At 52.7% G+C, this 24,791-nt stretch overlaps 7 protein-coding genes across 7 annotated transcripts; 4 read left to right on the forward strand and 3 right to left on the reverse strand.

Annotated features, from left to right (window-relative positions):
* Window positions 1-837: 837 nt before the first annotated feature.
* PSV08DRAFT_247051 (uncharacterized protein) lies at window positions 838-3,053 on the reverse strand (the record flags this gene model as incomplete). Its single annotated transcript, XM_066092343.1, has 6 exons — window positions 838-1,319; window positions 1,417-1,738; window positions 1,791-1,865; window positions 1,969-2,212; window positions 2,745-2,817; window positions 2,858-3,053. The coding sequence occupies 6 exons, from the start codon at window positions 3,051-3,053 to the stop codon at window positions 838-840; spliced, it is 1,392 nt and encodes a 463-aa protein (XP_065949236.1).
* Window positions 3,054-4,908: 1,855 nt separating this feature from the next.
* On the forward strand, window positions 4,909-6,012 carry PSV08DRAFT_179525 (CCAAT-binding transcription factor (CBF-B/NF-YA) subunit B-domain-containing protein; the record flags this gene model as incomplete). The annotated part of the gene is made up of 1 exon (XM_014226148.1): window positions 4,909-6,012. The coding sequence occupies one exon, from the start codon at window positions 4,909-4,911 to the stop codon at window positions 6,010-6,012; it is 1,104 nt and encodes a 367-aa protein (XP_014081623.1).
* Window positions 6,013-7,081: 1,069 nt separating this feature from the next.
* PSV08DRAFT_201817 (uncharacterized protein) lies at window positions 7,082-13,499 on the forward strand. The gene is made up of 6 exons (XM_014226149.1): window positions 7,082-8,409; window positions 9,254-9,479; window positions 9,606-10,916; window positions 10,995-11,055; window positions 11,188-12,999; window positions 13,051-13,499. Exons 1-6 carry the CDS (start codon window positions 7,106-7,108, stop codon window positions 13,074-13,076), a joined length of 4,740 nt encoding a protein of 1,579 aa, XP_014081624.1. The 5' UTR covers window positions 7,082-7,105; the 3' UTR covers window positions 13,077-13,499.
* Window positions 13,500-14,287: 788 nt separating this feature from the next.
* PSV08DRAFT_361945 (uncharacterized protein) lies at window positions 14,288-15,500 on the forward strand. The gene is made up of 3 exons (XM_066093017.1): window positions 14,288-14,593; window positions 14,716-14,835; window positions 14,965-15,500. The coding sequence occupies exons 1-3, from the start codon at window positions 14,544-14,546 to the stop codon at window positions 15,050-15,052; spliced, it is 258 nt and encodes an 85-aa protein (XP_065949237.1). The 5' UTR covers window positions 14,288-14,543; the 3' UTR covers window positions 15,053-15,500.
* Window positions 15,501-17,739: 2,239 nt separating this feature from the next.
* Window positions 17,740-18,032, reverse strand: PSV08DRAFT_295207 (uncharacterized protein). The gene has a single exon (XM_066092604.1). The coding sequence runs from the start codon at window positions 17,976-17,978 to the stop codon at window positions 17,754-17,756; it is 225 nt and encodes a 74-aa protein (XP_065949238.1). The 5' UTR covers window positions 17,979-18,032; the 3' UTR covers window positions 17,740-17,753.
* Window positions 18,033-19,219: 1,187 nt separating this feature from the next.
* Window positions 19,220-21,995, reverse strand: PSV08DRAFT_389830 (DNA repair metallo-beta-lactamase-domain-containing protein). Its single transcript, XM_066093500.1, has one exon. It carries the CDS (start codon window positions 21,955-21,957, stop codon window positions 19,267-19,269), a length of 2,691 nt encoding a protein of 896 aa, XP_065949239.1. The 5' UTR covers window positions 21,958-21,995; the 3' UTR covers window positions 19,220-19,266.
* Window positions 21,996-22,978: 983 nt separating this feature from the next.
* On the forward strand, window positions 22,979-24,727 carry PSV08DRAFT_389832 (Alpha/Beta hydrolase protein; the record flags this gene model as incomplete). Its single annotated transcript, XM_014226154.2, has 1 exon — window positions 22,979-24,727. The coding sequence occupies exon 1, from the start codon at window positions 23,048-23,050 to the stop codon at window positions 24,725-24,727; it is 1,680 nt and encodes a 559-aa protein (XP_014081629.1). The 5' UTR covers window positions 22,979-23,047.
* Between the last annotated feature and the right edge of the window lie 64 nt (window positions 24,728-24,791).

Here is a 24,791-nt window from a genome sequence, read left to right on the forward strand (position 1 = left end):
GAAGGAGAACGTCGAGCCGGTGAGTTGACACCTAAAATGAAACGTGGCCCTGCCATCATATGATCGGAGACGCCGGCATACCCGTGGGATGCATAGAGTGTAACAGATGGCGTATAGCCATGCTGGTAATATCGTGTGTAATTGATGGTAATTAGTTTTGCTAACCGTCAAGTGTGCTCCCCCGTGGTAAGGCTTATGAGTGCCTAGCGCATGGCCATGCAACAAAAAGTAAGATTTAGATTTGCATGTTTATTGGTGGGCAACAAGGCTCCAGTGACGGTCGGATAGGATGACGTTGCATGACCCCGGTCAGTTGGCCTGACGGTGCGAGCCGAAGGTTTGGTGGCCGAGTTGACGGGCTGTCGTTGTTGCCACGGTGCGAGAATGGCTGTTTCTGAGAATCTGGAACGCATTTGGACTATGAGCTTGAACGTCTGGGGGATCGACGAAGCAAAACTTTAATTACACATCAATCAACACAAGAGCGGCAAACAAGCGTGTGAGAGTGTGTAACAGTCGAGATTCATCCATGGCACCCATCATACGACTAGCTCGTCGTAGTACATGGTAGATGGGTTTATTCGGGGAGTTTGGCTGGTGACAAGGCCCGATCCGAGGACACAGGCGTTTCGACCGCAACGGGGTTTCGGGTAAGCCGAACTAGGCACACTTGGAGCTGTAGGTCTGACAGGGTCCATTGAGAGTAAATGCTGCAATTGGTTGCCCAAGTCATATATTCCCAAAACCTGGATGAATCTGGGGAGGGTAATACAAGGTGGCGAAGACCGAGTGTAGCAGCATTTGGCACAGAGCTGGGCATTGCCGAGTTTCCGACAATCATGTGTTTTGTACAGGGCGGTTCTCGCGTGCCGGCACAGCAGCTTGTGGTAACCTTGGACGGACGCGTGGGTAGGTGTGGGTGGAGGGGGTTATGCAAGTCAGCGGAAGATGTAACCCTAACAGAACAATGCGATGATCAATAGCCATTGATACGCTGCATGGTGTGGGTAAGCAAGGCTGACAGATATCTAACCGAAGTGGACCGATGCCATTGGGGTCCGTGGATTCGCATGTAGCACAGACACAGATGTTGCGACGCCTGGAAACAGAGGCATGTGTTTGACCATGTGGAACTTGCGGAGATGATGTGCAGGATGCAGATGGGAATTGCGGCATGGTATTCGTCCGTCTCGCTTGATGTGCCCACGGCAATGGCAAGTACGTGGGTGTGGTTTGGGCAATGGCGAGGCTTGTGCTTGTGTGTCGCCAGGGATCATGGCACGTTGCTGCCCTTGCAGCGAGAGTGTAGTGGTTGCATGCTGCTATAGAGTAGTTACGAGTTTGATGTTTAGCCGACGGAGGAAGCACGTGTTTTGGTGAAAGCGCCGAATTGTCAAAAGAAAAGGGTGACCTCACAATGCGGCAGGACCATGGCGGCGGTGCCGAGACGGAGGCTTTGAACGACGCCGCCAAAGTATGACACAGAAGATGTCAGTGGCTGATGAAAGTGCTGTCGGCCTTGAAACGCGCTTCCAGGCCGACGGGCGAGCAGAGAAAGCCAGGGACTGATACGCGAGAAGAGCACGTCCGGTACTGGGAGGGCTGAGGCGTTGGGTGGCGCCAGTGGAGAGTGTGCGTCAGGATGCGAAGCGTTTGCGCGCAAGCGTATTGGACAGAGGGGGCCAGAGAAAGCTTGCATTCGCGCCCGACTGTGCAGGCACGAGAGGGATAATGTGGCCTGGATGCACGTGCACTAGCGTTGGGACGCAAGCAATGTGAGTACTACATACATGTGCATTACAAGTGTACAGAGCATGTACATGTATGTATGTACTGTGCGCGCAGAGGCCAGCAGACACAGTTGACTGGTAAGTAGGTAGAGCAGTGTTATGCGATGGCGCTGGACACGGCGGAGCAGCGCTAGGCCAGGTCGCAGCAGAGCCAGCGCTGAGACACGGAGATGCGGACAAGACACGGGCTGAGCCAATGAGAGGCGGCAGGCGGCTCTACACCGAGCGCGCAAAAGACACCACAGGCGCGAGGCGGCGCGTCGGTAGGCGGGGAGACAGCAGGCACTGCGGCGGAGGAACGGGCTCTACGGGCTCCACGCGAAGAGAAGAGGGTACCTGCGCAAACCACGGCCGAGTGCGCTGCCGCTGTCGGGGGCATACGCGTCTGAGGGCGAAGGACGGCGGGTGTGGAGCATGAGCGTCTGTCCAAAGTTTGGTATCACGACACATTGGCGGCGGATTTGTCACGAGGGGGATGCTGTCGACTGTCTCGATGCTGGAGAAGCGCCTTGGGCGGCGCGGGCGAGGGCAGGCGGGAGTGCATGTGTGGCGCGCTAGGCCGCATTGGGGCAGGCCGCCCTCTCTTTGCTCTAGCGGCCTGGGGGGCGGGACCGATTTTCAGCCCGCGGGCCAATGGATGGGCGGTGGCAGCAGAGGGCAAAGCGCCGTTGGCTGCGCGCCGGGGGTTTTTGCTGCCTGTGGGACTGTGATTTGGCTGGGTGCGGAAATGCCAGCCAGGCCACCAATGCCCGTCGAGAGCACTGTTAATGTGCGCGCAGGGCGAGACACAGGCAGAGACGGGCGACGGTGGCAGAGGCGGCGACTGCGTGGGCGGCTGGCGACGATGCCGACACCGACGCGGACGGACATGGGCAGGATGGGGGTGCTGATGCTACTGCTGCTGCTGCTGCTGGGGCGGACGCAAGCGACGCACCGCCGCTCGTAGTAGCTCACCGCCGCCGCCGCCGCTGCTGGCCGCTTATTGCTTCTGTGGACGTCATGTTGGCACGCCGGCTGGCCTCTTCCCCTGGCAGCGCATTCACTCGTCCATCGATGCATTCACACACAGCTGTGTGCTGTGGACATGGACACATCCACAGCCGTCGCGGGCTCAGCCGGGCGGCAGGCTGCGGCCACGAGGGGCTGCTGTGATGGCCACTGCTCATCACATCCCATCCTGCCCACCCTCTCTCCCACCCCAGGCGAGCGAGCGGGCGGACGGGCAGGGTGACGCGCAAAATGCAGCTGGTGGCTGACTGTCATAGGGTGATCCCGGCATGCCCTCTAGCGCACCAAGCTTGCGTTTCGCGAATAGAAATCCCCGCCGGCCGCTCCAAATCAAACCTTTGATTCCTCATTCTCCAATCATCCAGCCTGCTCCCCCCATCTCGCCCATTGCACTACAGCGCTTGTGTCCTTGACCATACCCGCCCGAGCGCTGCCGCTTAGTGTTCCCTCGCACGCCTCGGTCAGACAGCACCCTACAAGACAAGACCATTCTACACCCCACAGACATTCTGCCCTCCAGCAAATCAACGCGACTCGTCAACCCTCCAGCCACTGACCACTCGCAACCCTCCGCAACCCGTCCACCGCATAGATCACGGGATCGCATTTCGCTGCGAGTTCAAAGCATCGGTAAGTCAGTCCTATCATTGCGCCCTGATCTGCTGCAACGCGCTCCCTTGTTTTTGTCGTGTGAGCGCGTGCCGCCCGCCGCCAACTTCGCATGCCGCTGCCGCTTCGCCAGGCACGAGAGGCCTCGTCCGTTTTCTCTGTCGACGGCGGCCATGCCCGGTCGCAGCGCAGCGCATCGCACTCTTGCCCACACAACGCCACGCGGTCCGCACCTATTGCTTCGGCGCTGCATCGTCACAGGCTCATCTCCTGTTGATGCTTCCCTGGCATTATGACGCGTTGCGCCTTGCTCAGCTCGCCTGCCCGACCCGCTCCATCTCCACTCTGCCTGTCCATCGGCTTACATCGCATTAGGCAAAGGCACCACCACCACCACCACCACCACCACCGCGCTGCGCATCCATAGTCTTGTATCCCGCTCTCTGCCTGCTACTTGGCTCGCGCCTCCTCTGCTCTCATTGCTGTTGCTGCTACCCAAGGTGTCAGCTGCACACGTCAATATAGAGCTGCGCCGTCGCTGGTTGCCCTAGCTTTCAGAGCCGCAAAAAGTGACCCAGTCCATCTTGTCCCCGCTACGCCCCTGCAACCCGACCGCACGCGCGATTGAGAGACGCGCATGTGCTGTGCTGCCGCTGATTAAAGTCGGTAAGTGCCTCACCGTCATGCATGCATACACCTGCATTGCCAACGCATCGCCTCCAATCGCCCGCCCCGCCAGCACATGCCACCCTCGACATCCTCCAATTGCCCAAGCATCTGCGTCCTGAGCTAGCTGACGGTTACTCTTAACAGTGTAGACAGTTCTCTGCTTCATTTATGACTGGTGAATACCTGCAACGGCTCTTTCCCCACTACGGCGCGGCCCTCTAGAGCGCGTCGTCAACCTCACCGAGAGAAGCCCTTCTGCCCAGCAACGAGCGCACAGCCCCACGACGCTCAATTGCGCCTCAAAGCCTCAGCAGCTTGCAACCGTGCGCTCTAGCAAAGTCGCCTCAGTTAAGCGTGGCCATTGACAACGCATCAAGCATCCGCCCTGCTGCGACGTGACCCAGCGTTCCCGTTTTGCGCGCCTAGATACTGTGATCCTCCCGACATCTCGCCTCTAAACAGCAAGCAAGCCTACCTCGGACGTTTCTTTGATACTCTATCCAGCTACTCGAAGCTGAGCTGCATTGATCCACACAAGACCCCAGCCAGCCTCCTATCCACCCTCTCCAAAGTCCCGGGACTGTACACCTAGGCCCTGTGGTGATCTCATCTCACCTCTAGGCTCCCACACCAGTCGCATTGCTTCTTGGACTGCACGCGAACCCTCCGCGCCCAACTCCCCCAATTATCACCTTTTGGTACTCTACCGTTCTTCCGCCGTTGTCGGTTTGCGTATTACCCAGGGCTGCGCTAAGCTTGAGCACGGGCCTGTAATACTCGACGTCAAAACCGCCGACAGCCTCGTTCGCCCAACATCACCAACATCGCCATCATGACCGAATACGCACAGTTTCAACAATCCCACCACGGACACGCGCCCGCGCACATTCAGAGCTACGGTAGCAACCAGAGCCCTGCAGGCGGGAACCCTTCCATAACCTCACCTACGCAGCAGCAGATGCAACAATTCCAGCAGACATCACCCATCTTGCCGTCACAAGGCTATGGCCATGGCGGCGCGCCGCACCCACAACATCCTCAGCATCATCAGCCGATGAACTTCCCCCAGCAGCAGTACATGACGGGCATGCAAAATCCGTACCTGGCCTCGCAGCAGCAACAGCAGCAGCAGCAACAGGCAGCAGCAATGGCAACAGCAGCTGCGGCGGGTCCGGCCGGATATTACGATCAAAGCGCCATCCCAGGCCAGCTGGCACAAGATCCGCGCGCATCCCCACGCATGTCTGTCTCTCAGATGAAGAATGATGGACGTGTTGCTCCACGATCCCCAACCAATGTCAACAACGCTATGAACAGTGCGCTTCCTTCGCAGGTTCAGATGACGCCAACTCAGATGCAACAAAGACGGATGAGCACTCAAATCAGCAGCCCTGCGATGCCACACCCACAGCCCGTCATGAGCCACGGGGGTCCCCGACCTTCAGTGCCCCCACAGATGGCCCAGCAACCTCAACACCAACAATCGCCAGAGCTCGTATCAGGGGGCCCGCAAGCCGAGGAAGCTCCTCTCTATGTCAACGCCAAGCAGTTCCATCGCATCTTGAAGAGACGTCTTGCAAGACAAAAACTCGAAGATGCACTCCGCCTGACGTCCAAGGGACGCAAACCGTACCTGCACGAGTCTAGGCACAACCATGCCATGCGTCGTCCGCGTGGTCCTGGCGGGCGCTTCCTTACTGCAGAAGAGGTCGCGGCCATGGACAACGGTCAGAAAGGCGAAGGCGAAGACGGCAACAAGGAGAACACATCCATGCCCCCCAAGTCTGGCAGTGCTGGACCGAAGCGCAAGGCTTCGTCTTCCCAGCTCAAAGGAACACCAGACGTCAAGAAGAACAAGGCAGGTGCTGTACAGCGTCACAGCACTAGTGAGGATGATGAGGAGGAGGATGAAGACGATGGCGAAGACGATAGCTGAGTAGCTCGTCAGTCTGTTCCTTTTTCTTCTTAGGGTAATTCGACTCCTATGTTTTTTTCTTCCTTTTCCCCTTTGTTAATTTCGACCTTTGGTACTTTCGAGAACCCCACCCCCTTTTTTTCGGTTCACGATTCACGAAGCGAGTGCTTTTGGGATATTTGTTTGTCTTATACTCATGTTACCCCTGTTGTCATCATTGACGCCTTCCACACACATACACACACAAATTGTCGTAGCAATGGAATGAGTGGAATGAGGGCTACAGGTATGGCGAGGTGGTCTGAGCCTATGGCACTCAGCTTCTGATGAGCCTGCTAGGGTCCTTGGTACTTTGCCATTGTTTTCAACTCTTGTCTACGGACCTTCTGTATATTTCTTTTATCTTTTCTCTTATGACTCGATACCCACATTCGCTACATGTTTGGCGAGGATACCCAAACTAACGGCCAGGTGAGCCAGTGGTTATACTAGAAAGGGTCTCCTTCATCGGAAGAAAATCAATACCTTTTTTTTTGCTTGATTGTTATTGTGTAAGATGTTTTCCTGGCAGCGAGGTGATGTGATTAACATTTTGCATGTTGCGTTACATTGGGTGTGTGACCGACCTGTCACGGAACTGTCAACATGTTGTTGCGGATCCAGTTCCCGCGGGGATCTCTACAATGGGCCTTGTACATATGTGACTACGCTATTAGCGGGGCTGGTCTCCGGGATCCAGATGTATTTGTGGAGTCAGCAAGGTCGTTTTTTTTTTCGGCGGTACAGCTCACGAAAAGTTTGCAGCAGATGGTTGCCACAAATATTGATTGGTGGTAGAAGAGGCGGGGTGGATGAGCGCAAACTACTAGTGCGCGAGTCGTTGGTGGATTGGTCATTGCTAAGTAATTCAGTGCGGAACTGAGGTGCGGGACCGCAGTTTGGTGACCAAGTGGAGAAGTGCATTCGCGAGGTGTGGGATTCTGCATGCCGGGCAGTAGCAACCGGGGATGCTACGATAAGCATCCTTCTCGTGCCTTCCGTCCAAGTATGGAATACAATATGTGTCTTCCGTCGCACCTTACTCCTGTTCGCCATTCCTCACAACAACGACAAGATGACCAAAGACCCGCCCAGCCGCTCTTCCTCGGACGAGTCGATCCGAGAGGTTCAAGATGAAGAGCGAGAAGCCATCATTGGCGCCGAAAGGAGCGCACTTGAAGAGGAATGGTGCAATGGCATTCGCTTGAAGGTCGACCTTCGACTGTGCAGCATCGCGGGCCTCCTCTGCTCGCTCAATCTGCTTGACAGCGGTGTCATTTCCAGCGCGTCCGTTACTTCCATGCTCAGCGACCTGGAGCTCGATGTCGGCAACAGATACTCCGTCTCCATATTTATTTTTACCATTGCAAGCATTGCTTTTCAGCTGCCGTCAACAATCGCTGTCAGGACATTCGGCCCGAGAATCTGGTTTTCCTTCATTACCTTCTGCTTTGGCATCATCACGCTTTGCACAGCCTTTGTGCAAACGTGGCGGCAGATGATTGCACTCCGCATCTTGCTTGGTATTGCTATGTCGGGCATCTACCCAGGTCTGACCTATCTTATTTCCACATACTATACGCGGAAGGAGCAGCAGCTTCGCTTTGCGCTGATGCAGAGCGGAGAAGTTATTGTGCTTGCAACGGGCGGGATTGTCAACTATGGCCTCAGCCAAATAGATGGCAAGCATTTGAAAGGCTGGTCTTATATGTTTCTCGTACAGGGGAGCATCACCGCCTTTATTGGTATCCTGACATACTGGTGGATGGTCGACTTTCCAGAGAAAGCACACAAATCCTTCTGGTTTCTCACTCCACACGAAAGTGCTGTGGCATCGGCTCGCATTGAGAAAGACCGCGGCGATGTCCAGGCCGACCCATTTACGTGGAGTAAGGTCTTTGTACACGCCAAAGACGCCAAAGTATATGGATTTTGCACGTTGTATTTTCTTCAAAATCTTGTCTCAACCTCGCTATCATACTTCCTCCCAATTATTCTACAAGGTGGCATGGGATTCAGCTCCGGCAAGTCCATTTTGCTCTCTGCACCACCGTACTACTATGCTGTCATTCCAGCTATCCTGTCGTCCCTAGTCGGTGACAAGCTCCAGCTGAGGGGGCCAATCATAGTCTTCAACTGCCTGTCCCTGATTTTGGGCTTCTGTATGCTGGGCTTTTCGAGTCAGGTCACAGTAAGATACATTGGGACGTATCTTGCAACAGGGGCGTATGTGGCCAATTGGGCCGCCATGGCTACGTACCAGGCCAACAACATTGTCGGTCAATGGAAGAGGGTATTTACGGCTGCAATGGTCACGGCATTCAACGGCGCAGGTGGTATTGCTGGAAGCTTTATTGTCAGACAGCCCGAGAGTCCAAGGTACATGACGGCTATCTGGGTCAGCATTGGAAGCCATATTCTTATTATTGGCTTGATTGGCGCATTCTCGATCCACTTCTACCGGGCGAACCGAAGCCAGAGCAAGGGAAAGCGCATCTTGGAAGGAGCAGAAGGGTTCCGGTTCACGTATTAGAGAGAGTTAGAAAAAAGCTCGAGTGTATGCATAACAAGGCGCAGCTGGACGTTGTCGAATCGGCTTAATATAGACCCAATCCGCAACTGTCTCGGGAGTCCAAGTGTTACTTTTCCTTGTCTCGCAAACTCTATGCTTTGATCGGGTGTTACACTAGGTTCTTACCGGGTGGTGGTATGTACACAGTACACATGGACTGTTGACTTCCGTATTTCGGGCGCAGAGTGAAAAACAAAGGCGGCGCGTGAGAAGTGCCATGGCCGACAAGAGTGCTAGACGGGGTTGCGGGAACATGGGACGAAAGCGGGTTGACGTCGTTGTGGGGATCTGGCTGGGCAAGGCGGATTCCATGCTGGCTCGTGCTGCGCGGCTCCCAGGCGTCGACGACCCAAGTTGCAACCATCAGTCTCATTTCTTCTCGGCTGCTAACAGCACGAGCATCCCCGCATTGCCGGTTGGTTGTCCCCAACATCGTCTTCACCTTTTCTCCAAGCCCGCCACAAGATTTCCTGGCCCCTACGTTGCTGGCCGCCGACTAGGCAGCCCCGACCAGCTTGCCCCTGTTCCAGCTGGCCCCTCGAATCGCAGCAGCAACTCCCCGTAGCCTTCCGCCGGCCCAACTGTATGCGCATATCCACCGACGACCAACGCCTCTAACCCTCCTTTCCGACGAGCTCGATTACTGCATAGAGGCCGCGCCGCGCCTTGTACCGCCACAATGGTCTTCCTGGGCATATACCGTGCCCTCTACGACTATGAGCCCCAAAGTAGCAATGAGATTGCCTTGACTGAGGGCGACATTTTGATGGTCCTGGAGAAGTCCACCGACGACGACTGGTGGAAGGCCAAGAAAAAAGGACGCGAAGAAGACGAGGAGGAGCCCGAGGGCTTGATCCCAAACAACTACATTGAAGAGGTGAGTCGTGTATTTGGTACCCAATGGGCACCTCGGCTTGGCGTGGCTTTAGGCACACGTCCACGACAACGCCACTACTTGTCTCGCAGATGTATTCTATGACCACACAACTGACTACGTGTACAGGCCGCCCCCATTGCGCAAGCCAAAGCCCTCTTTGACTACGACCGCCAGACGGATGAGGAGCTGTCGTTCAAGGAAGACGCCCTTCTTGATGTCTACGACACCACAGATCCAGATTGGACGTTAGTGGGCGTGGAAAGCGACTATGGCTTTGCACCAGCCAACTACATTGAGCTCATCAAGGGCAAAGCTGCCTCAGCCGCGCCAGCTGCATCGTCTCCGGCGGCACCAAGTCGCCCACCAATGCCTCCAGCTACCGACTCCTTTGACGACTCCCAGCCGCCTACCCCAGATAGCCCCGCGCAACCAAGCACTGCTGCTGCGATCGCTGGTATCATACAAAAGAAGTCTCAGGAAACAGCGCCGCGATCGACCATTTCGCCCCCACCCAACGTCAGCGCGCCTCAGCGACGACGCGTGCAATTCACGCCTGAAGAATCTGACGACGAAGCGCCACCACCCAGTCTTCCTCAACGGCGAGTATCCGAAGCAGCCTCTCATGTACCTACCCAATATGCGACACCGCGATCCCCGTCACCCCCGGCCAGGTCACCTCCCCCTCGAAGTGACACGTTCGACAAATATGATCGGCCAAGCAGGGACGAGCAGCCAACCACTCCGAGGTCGGCTTCAGGATACCGTCTCTACAACATTTACGAATACATTACGCAGCCGGGCAAGAACAAGAAGATGCCCATGACACTGGGTGTCAACATCCCCAAGGGCATGATCATGATTGCACCAGAAAAGTCACGCGACGGGCCGCAACAAGAATGGAGTGCTGAAAAGATGGAGTACTATTCGCAAGAGGGCAAGCACATCTTCATGGAGCTCAAGCAGCCGAGTAAAAGCATCGACTTCCACTGCGGAGCCAAGGACACTGCGTCAGAAATCATGATGGCTCTTGGTGAGCTTGCAGGAGCTGCAAAGAGTGCGGGACTGCGGGAAGTGCTTGCTGCTGGTTCCGGGCACTCGAACGTACAGAAAAAGGGAGTCATGTTATTCGACTTTATGGCACAGGGTGACGATGAGGTGACTGTTGGCCTTGGTGACGAGATTCTGGTACTCGACGATTCAGCTAGTGATGAGTGGTGGAAAGTCAGGCGGCTGAAGAACGGCAAGGAGGGTGTTGTGCCAGCTAACTATGTCGAGATTACAGAAACTCTCCCCATACCTGCTACTGCTGCCTCGGTGGCTCGTTCCGGGACCAATGCTGGCCGGTCTATAGTCGAACAGAACAGGCGGGAAGAAGAGGAGTTGGCTCGCCGGGCCGCGAGACAGAAGAGGCCAGAAAGTGAGGCGAGGAACGATCAGGTAGGCCCTGGCCTGCACTTGCCTTCGCGTAACTCTAGCCTTTTGCAAACAAATATTGACCAGCGTCGTGCCTCACAGAGAACAAGCAAGCGCGAAACCTCCTCGAAAGACTCGAGCTCGAAGTCCTCGTCCAAGCCAAGTGAGTACATTGTCATACCAACGGCTGAATTCTCAGCGGTGCGAAATGCCCTGACGCATTTGCCTGTGGGCGTATTCCTCAATGGACCTGTAACGTGTTAAGGTGTGTTTAATACTAACCAATATGTGCTAGACCCCGCCAAAGTACGCACCTGGACCGACCGATCTGGCTCGTTCAAGGTTGAAGCAGAGTTTATTCTTATCAAGGATGGCAAGATTCACTTGCACAAGGTCAATGGTGTGAAGATTGCTGTACCGGTCACAAAAATGTCTGTCGAAGATCTCGAATATGTTGAGCGCGTCACAGGCGAATCTCTGGATGACGACAAGCCTTTGTCTGACTTGAAGAGAAAGACCATGCTGCAGCAGCGGTCGAAAGACGGACGTTCTCCGACCGGGTTGTCGGTTGAGAAGAAGCCCGAGTACGACTGGTTCGACTTCTTCCTCAAGTGCGGTGTCAATCCGCAAATATGTGAACGTTATGCTCGGGCATTTGTAAAGGACGAAATGACCGAGGAGAATATCCCAGACATCACGCCGTCGCTTCTGCGTACTTTGGGTCTCAAAGAGGGCGATATTCTCCGTGTATCCAAGTACGTAGACGCCCATTTTGGGCGCGACAAGCGAAATGCTGGCTCTGCAGAAGACAATGGAGAGGGAGCGTCTGGTGGACTTTTCTCTGGACCCGGAGGTGCGCTTCGCAACAACACGCGCAAGGGACGTCCTGCACCTCCTGTGGAGACCAACGATGTGGTGGATCCAAAGGCATTCGAGCCGAAGTCTGATGATGCTGGAAAGAAGCCAGCAGAGAGTGCTGCAACTTCTGTAGGTGCATCGGACGCCAAGGCGAACGGATTCGACGACAATGCCTGGGATGTCAAGCCATCAAAGTCGGCACCTGCTTCTTCCCCAGAAAAGTCTGCATCTCCACCTCCAGCGCAATCTGCACCTGCTGCGAAGCCACCTCAGTTGACTGGAGCCATGGGCGAGCTGTCCCTCTTGGATATGCCCGCCCTCAAACCCGAGGAGATTGCTCAGCCAACCCCTCCTGCACCTGCGCCTGCTCCACAAGCTGCACCTGCGCCTGCTCCACAGCAGCAGCCTCAACAGACAGGAGCTACTCCAACTCTGTTCGAGCAGGTTGCAGCTATCAAGGCTTTGACTCAACCTCAGAACATGGCACCGCCACGCATGCGTCCACAGGCTCCTCAGCAGCAGAACACTGGTGGTCTGCTTGCTCCACCACCGCCACGTGCAGCTTCAGCTCCACAGAACCCGCAACAGAGTGCATTTGGTCCGCCACCACCTCTGCAGCCTCAGCTTACTGGCTACAACCCCAACATGATGGCTCCAAACGTCGGGCAGGGGCAGGGAATGCAGGGAATGCAAGGCATGCAGCCGCAGATGACTGGGTTCCCCCAACAAAATGGAACATACGGGTTCCAGCAGAACGGCATGATGGCGCAACCAACGGGATTCAATTCTATGTCGCCGGCAGCGCCACAACAGCCCATGCAAACTGGGTTTGCGCCATTCCAGCAGCCTCAGCCTACAGGGTTCCAACAACCAATGGCGACGGGCTATCAGCAGTCACCGCACTTCACCCAAGGGTTTGGTAACGGCAGTCCGTTCGCGGATCCCCCAATGGCACCCTTCCAACCACTGCAGGCCCAGCCGACTGGATACAATTCGTTCCAGCCAGCACCGCTTAACCCGCAAGCGACTGGCGTAAACCGTTTCTTGCCTCCGGCAATTGTGCCGCAGCCGACAGGCTTTGGTCAGAGCCCACCACCAGTACCTCCGATGCCGCCTATGCCGCCTATGCCGCAGGCACAGCCTCTAGTGCCGCAAAAGACTGGACCGCCCCCAAGCATCAAGTTTGGTGTTCAGCCTGCGAAGAAGCTGACGGCTCAGCCAACGGGGCGGGCGAACCTCGCCAATGCTAGTAAGTGGTTGCATTTGAGGATTGATGTTCGTGTTGCTAACTATTAACTAGCTCCTCAGAACCCCTTTGGCTTTTAAGCTTGTTGGTGTGCTATTGGCATGGATGTATCAGCGCCTCCTTTCATCTCCTGCCCTGTTTGCTTAGATGAAGGTTCATACAATTAATCATTCTACCTCTACGTGTACTTGTACATAATTTTGCTATAGTGGGGCGTGGTTGCGGTTTGGAAAGAGTTGGATGGATTCTGCTCTGGCGCAGGAGGGACCCACCGCATATTTTGAGTTTACTTTTTTTTTATTTCTTTACATAGCGCATATTAGCATGCCCATGCCTCCTTGGGAAGTAATTGTTAAAGTTCTCTGCGCGCATCTGGGCAATTGATTGAGGATGCGGGTGGAAGAGGAGTGGCGCATGGGATGGGGATGGTGGGTGAGCAAAGGGAAACCGTGGGAAAATGTACAGCTAGGATGGATAATGGAAATTACAAAGGTTGATAAGAGCTACAGCTAAACGCTTTCTGCCATGACGATTGAGCAAAGGAGAAAGGCAACGAATACGTACTCTACATCAAAGTGTTCCAGCCCAATACCGTTCAAATTAGAGTTGTTGTTCGGGATGGGGTGGGGGTGTAGGTGAGACCAGGATGAGACTTGGGCACCAAGCCTTCGCCAAGTAAAGCTTAGTTTGGCGCATTCCTCGACAGCCCATCTCACGGCATCTCACGCGACTGCGTCTTACCGATGTGACATAACAAACCTACGTATAAGGGGGTTGCGTGGTCCAGGCGGCGAACGCGCATCTCTCTAGTTGATTTCGGTCAGGCTTCGCAAGGGAAAAACATCTTCTGGTGCTGCTGTAAGTCTACATGTACGTGTCTCCACTACTACCACGTATGTACGACGTAGCCACAAGCTCAAACAGAAAGAAAGAGGCGCAGCGCAGCCGCGCCTTGTTGTGTGGGCCCAATGAGTAAAAAGGCGCACAATGACAGATGGGTGAAGCATGGGTGAAGCATGGGTGGAGCTTGTGGCGATGACGAGTCTCGGCCAGTTTTGCGCCAATAGCAGCGCACGTAGCGGTGTGGCTTATGCCCCAGGGGCCGGATGTTGCGTCGCAGCGCCGCTGTGCTGCGTGCGCGTGAGATGGATGGGGTTATAGTGACTAGGCCATGTTTGTGGTAAGCATTAGCTTTGTCTTTCCCCTCTTCTGGGCGCGGCGGCTTCTTAGCTATAATCTTCTTTCCTCCTCTCCTTCTTCTTCCCCATCGCACTTTCCTTCCTTCCTCACTCACGCTTGTCTGTCCCCACTTCCAACCCCCAATCTCATCCAAACAAACTTGGCGCAACAATCAACTGCCGGCAGCTCTTACACGTCAGCTTTCTCCTCTGCGCGACCCTCGTAGCGATCAAAACGCCCCTGCTCTCGTAAGCATATAATAAGCAGCCGCGGAAACCTCGGGATTGTCCACAAACAACCTCAACACGACCGAGTTTTGAGAATCTGAGAAATCACACATTTTTCATCTCCAGACGCACGACGCAACAATGTCCAACCAAGGATACTACCAAGGCGCTCCTCAGTACCCCCAGCAAAGGTACGTTTGACAGCCCCCTTCTCACGGTGCTTGTTATTTGGGAAATCCCCTTTATGAAGCATCGTTAGAAAAGACGAATTACCCAGAAGAGCAATTGCGCTGACTTTTTTTCTTCAAAATAGCTATGGCCCTCCTCAAGGCGCCAACTACGGCCCTCCACCTCCACAACAAATGATGTACGGACCTCCGCAGGGCCAGGCCCCACCACCTCAGAAGAAGGACAGGGGATGTTTGGCTGCTTGGTATGTTGCTCATTCTTCTTTTCTTCATTTTCCGCGTACACTGTCAGAGGGAGAGAGAAAGAGAGAAAGAAACGAAGACACGAGGATTTAAATTGCTATTCTGTCTTCAAATGCTAATTTGGATAATAGTCTGGCCACCCTGTGCTGTTGTTTCCTGTGCGAGGAGAGCTGCGAATGCTGTCTTGACTGCTGCGAATGTTGCGCAGATTGCTGCTAGATGACATCTCGATACATTGTGCGATGAGATTGGAGGAATGAACAGGTTTTCAATCGATTGGTGCTATGGGAAAGTCATCAAGTCTGAATTATGGCTTTTGAGAATTGAGGACGCATCTCCAAGGTGATGTGGTGTCTTCATTTGCGTTACTGTTTGATCATTCAAGGATACACACACATTGCTTTGTTCTAGGGGAAAGATACCTTTGTACTTGTTTCTTTTTTACGCTTTCTCCTATGTAATACAAATTCACGGGTTGTTCCGGTGAATCTTCTTTTCCGACCCTTTTCTGACGTCAGTGAGTAGATGTTGAACGGTCGCGCGAGTGACTGTTCATCTCTTATTTACCGGCTCCTTTCAGTAATTCATCCTACCACAATATTCTGCCTATTTGCTCTGTTGCTGGACGTCCAATCACACATTCATCAATCGAATAGGTTCGCTTTCACTTTTCTAATTAGCGCGGCCAATGAAAGCAAGCCCTCATACCAAAGTTAGAGGCCTTTCACCCTGATTCACTCACGAGTCGCACATACTTGGTTATCTCTCGCTTACAGTGTACTCGAATATAAAAGACTCTCTTGACCTTGCAGCTCTTGCCACGAACGCTGACACGACAAGTCAAAAATGAATTTTCCAAAGTACTGTGCTCTTTCCCTATTGGTTGACCACTACAAAATTGCTGACTGATGCGTTAGAGTTATCAAACAGCGACGCAGGACCCCGAAGCCCTTTGGTTCTAGTCTGAAGCTCAAAAACGAGCTTTCTAAGACCGGAATTGATGAGCGCTCCAGATTGACGCAGACGTGGGTGCGATATGGAATGAAGGTCCTGTGAGAAACTAACTCTCATTAGCTCCAAACGCAACGCGATTGAACCGCCGCTTCTCCTTCTCCCAGGCGAGATACGCAACAAGATCTGGGATAATGTAATGAGCAACCACTTGATCTCGATACACGGGGAATTCAGGGGGGTCATTAAGAGAATACGTACATTCCACAGATAACAACAAAGTGATTCGAGTTTCTTTGGGGAAGCGTCTTCTCGGTGCGTGTCGCCAGATACATGAAGAAACTTCAAGAGTGTACTTGCAGTTGAAGCTGAGTGTTGTTGAGTGCATAGACCATGGTTGATCTCTTCGCCAGTCGCAGCACACCCGGGAAACTGCGCCTCATCACTTCCATCCGCGTGTGTCATACCGCTACTACAGATCCTACAATGAAGGAGTTTGTAAAAGATTTCATGAATTTTTTTTTTCCAAATATCAAGCATCTTTCCATCGACGACTATGTAGCCGGACACCGGAAGTATATCAGACGCCTCATGTGGACTCCAGAAGACTCGATCGAGAATGAAAAAAAAAGAAGGTTGAAGATTTTGTAAGGAGCAAGGAAGGATGAGATCTTGGGATTTCTTGGCTTTGTGATTCGGACGGTTGGTGCTGGCCGGTATATCTGCCTCTTGACACCGCACAACTCTGCATTTGGCAAATTTCCACCAACCCACTGCCAGATGCTTGGCTTTTAGAAGAGACTTGTTTACAGCTATTCACGACGGAAACATAGTTCAGGGTTTACACCACCAGGGTGGTCAAACACACCATATTAGAAAAGTACCTTGAACCAGGCACTACATGGTTCACATGTAATCCATCCCTTAAACTCATGTACACTAGACTTATCATGTGGCGGGCACATGCTTCATCTGAGCACGAATTGTTGAACAATAGAAAAATCCGTTTTTCGTTTTCACTTTTTTCAATCCCCGTTGATATCGACTAAGGTGTATTTGCTCTTCAGATTATTACCGCATCGATTATTTGAAACTACTACACATATTCAAAACAAGCGCTACCAAGTTACTCCGTGTGGAAATTACTCTTCGTAAAAGAATTATGAACTAAACATTGGAAATTACGCCAGTGCTGGCATGTATACGATGTCCCATTTCCCTTCCTTTTTCACCGTTTAAGATGTATATCCCTACCCCTTCTCTCTTTTCTCTTGTATATTCTCTTCCGCAAGCTCACTGCATGCGTGTTGTGAGCGAGCCATTATCCATTATCAAATCCTCTTTTGCTGCAGCAAGGTTGCTTGCTCGTGTTTGTTGCCAGGAGCATCTGTAGCCCCGCAGTGTGCCTGGGTCGGTGTCTCTGCGTACCGATGCATGAGAAGCGACCTGCGATCGTACCATGCTCCTGTTCTCTCTGTATGTGTCGACGTAACCATAGGAGATTCGTCGGCCGTGTTCGCAAGCCGGGCGAACGTATGGAGATGGGAATGTATCGTTCTAGTTCGGTTCGTGGTCTCCAGTCAAATTTTCCCGACTGATGGCGTGTAGATGTATCTGTCTTGTGTAGGTATTGACGTCGTTGGTGGCAGGAGCAGTGAATCGATACGGCCTGTTGCTCTCCCAGACGCATTCAGTAATGATGGTTTCAGCCTAAGGCCTTCGTGGTATCCTTCTGCAGTGGGCCACACTGCATCCAAGCGAGCCGTTCGGAACGATAGTCGAGATGGTATCGTAGTCATGACGTCGGTCATAGTTGAAGCGCCACAGTCTCAGGGAAGGAACGCAGTCCTCACCCCCGCATCAGTGACTGCCGTAAGTGGAATCCCGTATCACCCCCTCTTCCGTTCCACACATTTTCCTCTACCCACGCATCACTCTGTTTTCTCAGCCTTCAGAATTCATCTCATCCTCAAACTGTATACCGCTCCTGCATCATCATCTCAGCTTCATCCCTCTTCGCAAGCACAAACGCAATCTCCGACCCCACGGCCACCACGACTGTCGCCACCATCCCGATCGGCGCCCCGATAGCCCCGAACCCCAAAATCGTAAAGCAAGTATATCCCGTGAAAATAGAAAGGTACATTACACGAAAGAAGAGCAAAAAAAGGTCATCGCGTCTAGGCTTCGTCATAGTCGCAAAAGTGAGAATCTTGCAAAGAACAAAAAGAAGAAGATGAGGTTGCAGCAAAGTAAGGAACGGGCCCTTACATGAAAGAAGAAAAGTAAAGAAGCAAAAAAACAAAAAGCGTTCAGCTCCGTGTCCCATCCGAACATTACCACCGCCAACCACCAGCACCCCAGGTTTTCCCAGTCTGACCTTGCCAACTATGTTTCTTTTTTTAGATACGAGACCGCCTGCTGCAGTTTGACGTTTGAATGTTGTCTAGACTAACTAGTCAGCAGCCAGTGAGAAAGAAGACGGATCACCCCCTGAACCCAACCAACAAAGGTCCAAATAGGGAACGATGGAACAACGGAATATCAACATTATCGTGAATTGGGAAATATACATATTGGGACCGGGTAACACGCCCCAAAAAAGTTATTGATATACTGACTCGCGCATGCTTAAAACGGGAAGCGGACAATCCTTGGGTGGAATATGTGTGTGTGTGCCCCACTGTCACGCACGTGAAGGGGCGTTCAGCCTCTTTACTGCGAAGACGCGTCAGCCCTTTTTTTTTTGTTCTGCCAACGGGACTCTCAGCCCACATGGCCGCGACATAATCAGTGTGTAAAGCTGGCGAAGTTCGATTGGCCTTGTTCCAATTGTATTCTCTTGGCGTATTCTTCCATCACTGCTGTTTGTTCAACAAGTCATGTTCCAATACGCGTTGAAACACTCAAGGATCATGAAATAGCGCTCGGGCCATGTCGGTTGCGAGGGTTTGGCAGACGTCAAACAGTGTCAAACTTTGAGCGGAGGTGCTATGGATCTACCAAAATTGCTATTTTCGGAGTTCGTCTTTCAAACAGATGGGGAGGGGTTGAGGGTTTGGAGGGAGAGGAATACGTAGAAGGTCCGATTCCAGTTGTGTAGTACCGAAACTTTGTGTGCATTACTGACATGAGCAACGTAGATAGCTGATCTACACTAGAAAGCTTTCGGTGAGCATATGGTGTCGGAACACACAATCACAAGATTGATTCGTTGCCAGTATTCCGTGGCGGATGCGGGATACGTAAACATGCAGGTCTTGGTATCGTACTATAGTTATGTCTTAAAGTCATGACCGCACGAACATGGATTATGGTGGTAATGCAATGCACACATTAAGAAATCGGCGAGTACCACCATGTAAGCCCTCAAACATGATCAAGACGTTGGTGTGGTGCGATCGGCAAATGCAGGCCAAGGTTCGCATTCCTGAGCTTGACTATAGATCTGCCCACTCGAAAAAAATACGAGCAACTCAAGTCTACCATCCCTCGCCATTCTCACGCAGCTTGAATAGACCATTCTTCTTCTTATCAGCAGCCCACCTCTCACACCACACCTTCATCTTCTCCCTGCTACTCGCGCTTCCCACATTGACTGTCGGTATTATCTTGTCGATTCTTAGTGCGCAACAGAACATGGTCAGCTCCCTGAAGCTGCTATGCTCACTGTAGGGCACCCCGAAGCAACTTGCCCGACTTCCGCTACCCGCTTGCGGCTTTAGGTCTTTCATGGCAAAGGTGCTCTTCCAGTTGTCCGAATGTAGGACAGTCTGCACCTGAGGCGATTCGGTAAAGCGGCCTTGAGGTGGACGATAGTTCCAGCCAGAAGGTCTAAACCCAACAACACGTGAAAAAGTATCAGCGTAACCGCGTAGATAGTCGTCCAACGTCTCTGCTCTAATCTCAAAAAGTGGTGTCATATGCACCTGAGCAGCACGAGGATCGGTAGTCAGCAGCGCATCTAGCTCAGGGTCTTCGAGGGCCTTGCAGATGCGCTGCTTGTTGGCGGGGGCGTATATCTTGCTTTTCAAAGCTTTGGCGATGCCCGTGCATATGCGTTCCTTCCCAATGCTGTATGTACCTACCACGACAAGAAGGCGACCCCGCTCAGGACTTTTTGGTTCCGATGGGTTCTCCGGATTAGAGTCCTTTTGCACAAAGTTGACCATACCTTGCCCGGCACGTTTTCGCTTCATCTTCTCCCATCCGTCCGACTCATCGGCACGAGCCTTGCTGAGGCTAACGCACATGTCTGCGCAAACCTGAATGACTTGCTGTTGTGGTGGGAAGGCGTACTTTGGGTTGAGGTAGGTAGTGTCAAGGTAGCATGCATCGAGCTTTTGCTGTCTACTCTTTCCACTGACAGCGTCTAGTACGTCCGGTCGCAGCAGCGGATGCTCGACATGTGCTTGGCAAGCGCGGAAGTCTCCACAATGTAGGACCCTTTGCAGCTTTTGGTTATCATCTTTGCCAGCTTCCTTTTCAAACAGGAAAAGAGAGCTGCCTGGACAGTGGTTTGCTGATATCATCGTCACAAAAACGCCTCCAGTCCCCGGCACTTCGGTCTTCACCTCAAAATCCAGGTCGACCACCCACTTCGGGTCAACCCGAAGTTGCTGCCGTACCAGATTGCCTGTAACTTTACTGCAATAAATGGGGCCGTGCTTCCAAGAGGCACTAAGCCCAACGTAGTGATCACTGTGAAAGTGGCTAAGAAAATAAGCGTTTTGGCCCTTGACAGCGCCATAGCGAAAAGCATCGACAGCGATGAAGAAGCCTGGCATTATCTTGTAGAATGGGCAGGTACGCTGGTAGGCTGGCTTGCCTCGCGACTTGTTGTTCTCGACTGCCGCACTTGCCCATGCTGCGTCTTCGGCATGGCCAGCCATGAGCTTTGAAAACGCAGAGTTTGGCTGAGTGTTGGGCTTTGCAAGCCGAAATGGGCTTGGTTGGCCGGGTTTTGCTGGTCGCTCGGGTTGCTTGAACAACTTTGCACTACTGGCAGCAGTTGGCTTGCTTTCCTGTTCCATCTTCGCTGTGGGGAGCGGGAGTGGCTTGCCGTCCAGGCACGCGTTGACGTGGACAGACACATCTTGTTCTGACAATCCAGGGAGATTATTACCGCATATTGGACATGAAAGTACACTAAGGGCATCGCTTTCTTCTGCTTCCTGCTTGATATCCAGTGCATCGTCTTCGGGGAATAGGAAGGGCGCCTCAGAGTCGTCTGCATCGCCCGCATCGCCCTCCAAGATCGCCTCTTCCCTCTCCAGCTTCTGTTGTTCCTTCATCCAACGCCTTTCATCGTATTCTTCACCTTCAAGCAAATCGTCGTCCTCGAGACCTTCGTAGTCCTCGTATTCTTCGTCATCGGGGATAATTGTGGATTCTGGCTCGGGTGAGAGTGTGTGGGCTATTGAAGGTTCAATGCTTTCCATGGGTGTTGGATCCTCGGTTTCTTTAGCAATTGGTGACTTCGCATTGATTCTTCGCATAGCCATACCTGGACTCGTAGCAGGCATCTCCGCTTCGTCGTCTTCGGATTCCGAATCATCAACAAAGGGTCCTGATCTCTGACGCGGTTTCGACGCCTGTTTGGGTGCGTGAACGGCAAGAGCGTCCAGAGCGTTGCTCTCAGCATCTGCTGGTGGAGGCGGCGAACAGGCTGGAGGCGGGGCTACTGGTTCTTCGCTGACTTTGCGCCGCTTGATGCTCCCGCCATTCTCATTGTAGCGATCCTCGCTGCCCGAGACCATGACGCCATTGTTCTTCTCGTCGCTCCAGCCAATATCTTCCTCATCGTCCTCGAGCGCAACTGTTGGATTTGAGCCTCTTTCCTGCAGGAAAATACGGTTGTTGATCTCCTCGGCCTTCTTGAAGAACGTCATGATGTTGCCGTTGGGCGTCCCTGCTGGCTTCTGCTTCTTGCCATTGCTCGCAGAAGTCGACTTCTTGGCAAAGTCAGCAGGTGTGAGCGTAGTCTGGATGACATTCTTCTTTGGCGGAGGCGTGTTTGTGCTTGGTTTGGGCGTTGCTTTCTTTGTCGCGGTTTTAGTGGCCATGGTTGCGTTGCTTGACGAAGAGCGGGGCGGCGAGGGGGGGCGGCCAGTCGAGGGGCCCAATTTTGACGACTCTAACAGTGTGCGGTTCTCTCGAGGATTCCTGAACATGAGAATAGCCGTTCTGCATAACCGAACGTCGTCGCAATGCTGTTTGGTTTATGCTGTGAGTTTGCCCCAGCAGCTGAGTGGCGGGTGCATCGGCTCAAGGCGCGCTAAGATAAACGCGTGGACACGTGAGCGTCATCCACTTTACTTCTATCACTCATCCTGTCTGTAATAGCGAGGATCACGCTCTACAACCACCCCCTTGAATGATTAATACTCTACCTAAAGTGAAGTTTATGTACCACTTGTTGATTTCTCATTTACGTATGTACAATCTCTTCAGCGAACGCAAGTTAAATGGTTAACATATGAGAGGGCCCACGTGATGCTGTCGATTTCCAAAATCCCAGCACCAAGTCCGCTAACATCTGTCTGTTACATGCAAACATAACACATTTAATTTTGCCACAATGGTACATACGTCCATAGATTTCTGGCCCAGGGAAACCCGTTTGATCTTCCGTACTTAAGCAGTTAATCGGCGGATTAGTAGCTAGGTAGGTGACTACTAGCGAATACCCGCTGTCGTATGTTTTTTGACTCTATTTTACATTTTTTTGTGGGCTGATGCCATGTCACGTGCATGGTTTTGGTGTGCTCTGTAGTGTCGGGGTAACGTAAAGTGGCTCGCATGACAAGGGCGACCGAAACAATAGACTTCTAACACCATGATTGCTATGTTCTCAACCACAGGGGCGTCATTGGCCATGTCGATTTAACTCGTGAGGCTATGGTTAAGCTTAGCGTCAAGTAACTGCCCGATCTACATTTTACTGTAGATCCTCTAGTACGTCAACTACGTAGGCTCGGCCACGACAATGCGCAAATACTCCTCCTCTCTTCCAACAAAGACCCCGATGAAGCGCACTCAGATAGCTCTGTCCTTGTAGCAATTCCAATGGCCTCTTTACCGCTGCCGAGGTTCAAGCGTTCAAGCCCCACGTCTCCCCACATCTTCTCCACTTCTCTATTCAGGACTCTGGGGAAAGCAATGCCAAAGTAAATATATGTATCGTAATATAACAAAACACCAGCATGAATACAAGGCAGCTCCCCGAAACTTTTCAAATTCACATTCAATCCTGCAACAGCCATGGCCTCGCCGCCAGACCAATTATATCATCCCACCTTGAAACAAACCCTCCGCGGCAGACTCACCTCGTCAACACTGGAATTTCTCAACTTGAAGTATGCACGCATACCAGCCCGCTACCAAGATTCCATCCTGAACGATGAACCGCTCAAGGCAGGAGCAGACGGCGTGGTAGATAACACTCACTTCGGCCCCTCATGTCCCCAACACCGTGGGGCCCAAGCGTGGGATCTAACGCTGGTCGGCAACGCGAAACTCAATTATGCACAGGGTCAAGGTCCCACAGAGAGAATGGATGAATTCGAATGTCTAAACCTGAACGTCACGGTGCCAAAATCGGGTCTTGGCAATGCTGCTATAACGTCAGGGCGCAAGCACCTATTCCCAGTCTTTGTATGGGTGCACGGCGGCGGGTTGAGTATGGGGTCGAATAGCTGGCCGCAGTACCAGATGCGGCGGTTTGTGGAGCGTAGCGTGGAGATTGGGAAGCCCGTGATTGGGGTTGGGATAACCTATCGCGTTAACGTGTTTGGTTTCCTAGCGGGCGAAGAGATTGGATCGCGGGGAAATATGGGGTTCAAAGATCAACTGCAGGCGTTTCGGTGGATCAAACGACACATTGCGGGGTTTGGGGGCGATCCGAATAATGTTACTGCGGTGGGAGAGTCGGCAGGTGGGATATCGCTTTCGACGCTGCTTTGTGCTAATGTGGGGGACGACGGGTTGTTTGAGAGAGTGGTGCTGATGAGTGGTGATGTAACAGTGAGGAAGTGGCGGAATAGGTGGTGGCAGCAGAAGATGCTGGAAGACCAGTCCATGCATTTGAAATTGGAAAGAAGCGATGCCGAGAGCAGAAGGAGAGCACTGCTTGATACGGATGCGGAAGAGCTGGCTCAGAAGATGCCAATGGCACAACACTGGACTATGGCTGTTGATGATGAGTTTTTCACAGCCCGAGTGACAATTGAGTCGGCCATGGACGGAAAGAGCGATGTGCATAAGCCTTCTTGGTGTAAAGAGGTTGTGATAGGAGATACAGGGCATGATGGGACTGTTCTCAAGGGCAGGGTTCTCGACTCTCCCGATGCCTTGGGTCGACTCAAACAGGCATGTGCAAAACACCTCACGGCATTTGAAACGCAGAGACTCCTAGCTGCGTATAATCTGGAAAGACCGTTGCCAAAGAAACAAGAGACAGAACGACTGCTCGAGCTGGTCGGCGACCTGCGTTTCCACTTGGCAGCACTGTCAGCGTATCGAGGCTGGAAAACTGCTTCCCCACCAAGACGTGCTTCACGTTATCATTTCCACGTTCCCAATCCTATTGATGGCCCGTTCAAGGGCTTATCTTCTCACGAGCTCGATGTCGCATACCTTCTTAATAACTTTGAAGAGCATCTAGACGAGCACAACAGAAGCATCGTGCGGGCAATGCAGGACCGTTTTATCAGGTATGCCAATGGCGAGGGGTGGGTCAAGGAGGGCAAAGTCGTAGTGTTTGATGGTGATGGAATAACGGAAGTTGACGAAGATCATTATGATGCGATCTATCGTCATGGGAGAGGTGCAATATTAGAGGACATTGGACTGACTAAACTGTGGCATGTTGCTGACGTGTGGCAGGGTGTACGGCAAGAGGAAGAAGAACTTATCGAGTCTCGTAGCGAGTCGAAACTATAATCAGCAACATGCTGCAAACCATGTTGACAAAGACAACTGGCGTATACTTTCGTCAACATGCTAT

The sequence above is a fragment of the Bipolaris maydis genome (genome assembly GCF_028858645.1).
Source record: "Bipolaris maydis strain C4 unplaced genomic scaffold PSV08scaffold_6, whole genome shotgun sequence".
NCBI lineage: Eukaryota > Fungi > Ascomycota > Dothideomycetes > Pleosporales > Pleosporaceae > Bipolaris > Bipolaris maydis.

What these genes read in the sequence shown, in the direction of transcription:
- PSV08DRAFT_201817 (XM_014226149.1), top strand. Translation starts at nt 7,106, where the DNA reads ATGACCAAAGACCCGCCCAGCCGCTCTTCCTCGGACGAGTCGATCCGA. An exon ending in AGACAGCCCGAGAGTCCAAG is followed by an intron (nt 8,410 to 9,253) that starts GTACATGACGGC and finishes ATTACTGCATAG; the next exon opens with AGGCCGCGCCGCGCCTTGTA. An exon ending in CAAACAACTACATTGAAGAG is followed by an intron (nt 9,480 to 9,605) that starts GTGAGTCGTGTA and finishes CTACGTGTACAG; the next exon opens with GCCGCCCCCATTGCGCAAGC.
- PSV08DRAFT_389830 (XM_066093500.1), bottom strand. Translation starts at nt 21,957, where the DNA reads ATGTTCAGGAATCCTCGAGAGAACCGCACACTGTTAGAGTCGTCAAAA.
- PSV08DRAFT_361945 (XM_066093017.1), top strand. Translation starts at nt 14,544, where the DNA reads ATGTCCAACCAAGGATACTACCAAGGCGCTCCTCAGTACCCCCAGCAA. An exon ending in CCTCAGTACCCCCAGCAAAG is followed by an intron (nt 14,594 to 14,715) that starts GTACGTTTGACA and finishes TCTTCAAAATAG; the next exon opens with CTATGGCCCTCCTCAAGGCG. An exon ending in AGGGGATGTTTGGCTGCTTG is followed by an intron (nt 14,836 to 14,964) that starts GTATGTTGCTCA and finishes TTTGGATAATAG; the next exon opens with TCTGGCCACCCTGTGCTGTT.
- PSV08DRAFT_295207 (XM_066092604.1), bottom strand. Translation starts at nt 17,978, where the DNA reads ATGACGAAGCCTAGACGCGATGACCTTTTTTTGCTCTTCTTTCGTGTA.